At 43.2% G+C, this 2,500-nt stretch overlaps 1 protein-coding gene across 4 annotated transcripts in view; it reads right to left on the bottom strand.

The window, feature by feature from the left end:
- LOC113809190 (serine/threonine-protein phosphatase 4 regulatory subunit 1) overlaps positions 1-2,500 on the bottom strand; it is a 190,389-nt gene that overhangs the window by 144,936 nt on the left and 42,953 nt on the right. For 2 of the 4 annotated variants that reach the window (XM_070120931.1, XM_070120932.1), the window contains exon 1: positions 1-25. This exon is cut by the window's left edge and continues 88 nt beyond it. The exons of the other annotated variants lie outside the window; for them this stretch is intronic. In XM_070120931.1, the coding sequence (XP_069977032.1) occupies positions 1-10 (10 nt within the window). In that variant the 5' untranslated portion in view covers positions 11-25. Of the gene's footprint in view, positions 26-2,500 lie in introns of those variants that run through there. 4 annotated transcript variants of the gene reach the window in all.

Below are 2,500 nucleotides of genomic sequence, written 5' to 3'. Positions count from 1 at the left end.
CGCCCCCCATTTCTCCTCGCGACGGTGCCCCGCCGGCGAAGATGCCCGCGCACGCGAGAGGCCTCGCTCCGTGCGAGCGTCCGCCGCCGCTCCCGCCGGACCTCTTCTGCGCCAGCGGGGAAACGCGGAAACAATTCGGTGTGAGGGCAGCTGTGCCGACGCGCGCGCGCTCACACACGTTTCTAGGTGTACGTGGGTGCGTGCGATTGTGCAGGTGTTACAAAAAGCAGGTACGACCTTGCTGAGAAGGCCACGGAGAGTTCTACTTACACACATACATACATACATAAATGCATATACACACACATACACACAGACGAACCTTTGCCCTAATCTAACGCCATCTCGTCCCACGCAATCGCTCAAAAATTCCGTTTCTGCAAACAGCGAAAGCAAAAAGCGCCTCAACCATACGCCAAGCACACGCCTCACGGAAACACCAAAAGAAAACGGAACTGCGAGACAGACGTAACAAACACAGAAGAGAAGCCATAACGACGAACCGAACAAACGCACGACCGAAAGGCGAGACAACAGCGCATAAACAAACAAGTAGAAAAACAAAAGAAACGACAGGGCAGCAACAAGGCAGCGGTCGACATCAACTAATAGGTTTCCCGGTCGGAATTTCCCCTCCCCAACCCTCTCCTCCTCCCCCTCTCCCCTCCATCGCACCGAGGCGTGCAGGTGTAACGGGCCCCGCGAACACCTGTGCGCCCCCTCCCCCTCCCCCTCTTCAAGGCCGAGAGCGAGGACACGCAGAGCAAACATCTGTCGTTGTCCCCCTCCCCCCTCACCCTCCCCAACCCCCTTCTCCCAGTTCCTCTTACATCATCATCACTTCTCTTTCGATCTTGCTCTTCCCGTTCCTCTTCCTCCTCCCTTTACTCGTTCTCTCTTCCCGTGCTTACGTGTCTTATCTAACTCCCGTTTTTTTCGAAATTAAGGTAAATGTCCTAAAACAATATTCCCAGTACTATCAAAAACTGCAAGAATGTGGATAACACCATTAACACCATAAACAATAATGATGACAACAACAAACAGTAATAATGATGATAACTACACGCATGATACTAATACTTATACTAATACGAATGCCAATACGACTATTATTATTACTACTACTGCTACCATTTCTAATAACAATGCGATGGTAATAATAATAATAATAATAATAATAATAATAATAATAATAATAATAATAATAATAATAATAATAATCATAATCATAATCATAATAATCATAATAATCATAATAATAATAATAATAATAATAATAATAATAATAATAATAATGATAATAATAATAATAATGATAATAATAACAATAATAATAATAATAATAATAAAATGATGATGCTGATAAACAATAACATAATTCGAAATCTAGAAACCCTCTACGCAGAAAATCCCCTTCACGCTCCGAGATCAAGGACGCGGTATTCGACCAACCAGCTGACAAACAAACAAACAAACGAGACACAAACCGGAAAACGCAAATACGCACGAACGATGGCAAGTGTGTGTGTGTGTGTGGGGGGGGGAGAATACGAATAGAGAAGGAAAAAAAGAGAGAGAAACAGGAGGAAAATACGCAGGGTAGAAAGGGGTGGAGAAAAAGACGAAAGAGCGGGAGAAAAGGAGAACGAAAAAATAGCGACGGGGGCGAAAACGAGAAAGGCAAGAGAAAAGAAGAAGAAGAAGAAGAAACACGAAAAAGACAAAGAAACCTAATGTGGTAGGAGACGAAAGGCTGAGAATAACAAGGAAAGAACAGAAAAGATAAGAAAACAGAAAGAAAAACACAAGAAGAGAAAAGCAAAACGGGGAACGAAGAGAGAAAGAAGAAATAAACAACGAATACGGAAAGATTAAAATCCAACTCCCTTTCCCTCCTTCACCCTTCCCTACACGCCCTATTTTTAACCCCGGCCGCACCACATGGGGGGTCGTCGCTCGCTGCCGCCGCCGCCGTCGCCGCCGCCCTACCAACTCACGCGCCCGCGGCACCTTGCTGGCACCCCATGGCACATGCCCAGCTCTCCTCTCTCCTCTCCTCTCTCTCTCTCTCTGTGTACATGCACCAGCGGAGGAAGAGAATACAAGGGTGAAACACAACATGGAGAGGGGGAGAAAGAAATATATATAAAAAACACACACACTACATTATATATATATATATATATATATATATATATATATATATATATATATATATATATATATATATATATATATATATATATATATGCATATGTGTGTATATGTATATATATATATATATATATATATATATATATATATATATATATATATATATATATAGTGAGAGAGAAGAGAGATAAAGAAAGAGAGAGAAGAGAGAGAAAAGAGATGAGAGATGAGAAGGACCCTCGGTGATTCTTAGCGGAAAACAGAATTCACCGGCGTTCACCAGATTTCCCAACACCTTCGAATCGCCATCATAACACCGCCTTCGCTTCGCCCTCGCCGCCAC

Source organism: Penaeus vannamei, chromosome 4 (genome assembly GCF_042767895.1).
Source record: "Penaeus vannamei isolate JL-2024 chromosome 4, ASM4276789v1, whole genome shotgun sequence".
NCBI classification, from domain to species: Eukaryota; Metazoa; Arthropoda; class Malacostraca; order Decapoda; family Penaeidae; genus Penaeus; species Penaeus vannamei.
The sequence above is the reverse complement of the archived record's forward strand: the minus strand, read 5'-3'. Positions and strand labels throughout refer to the sequence as shown.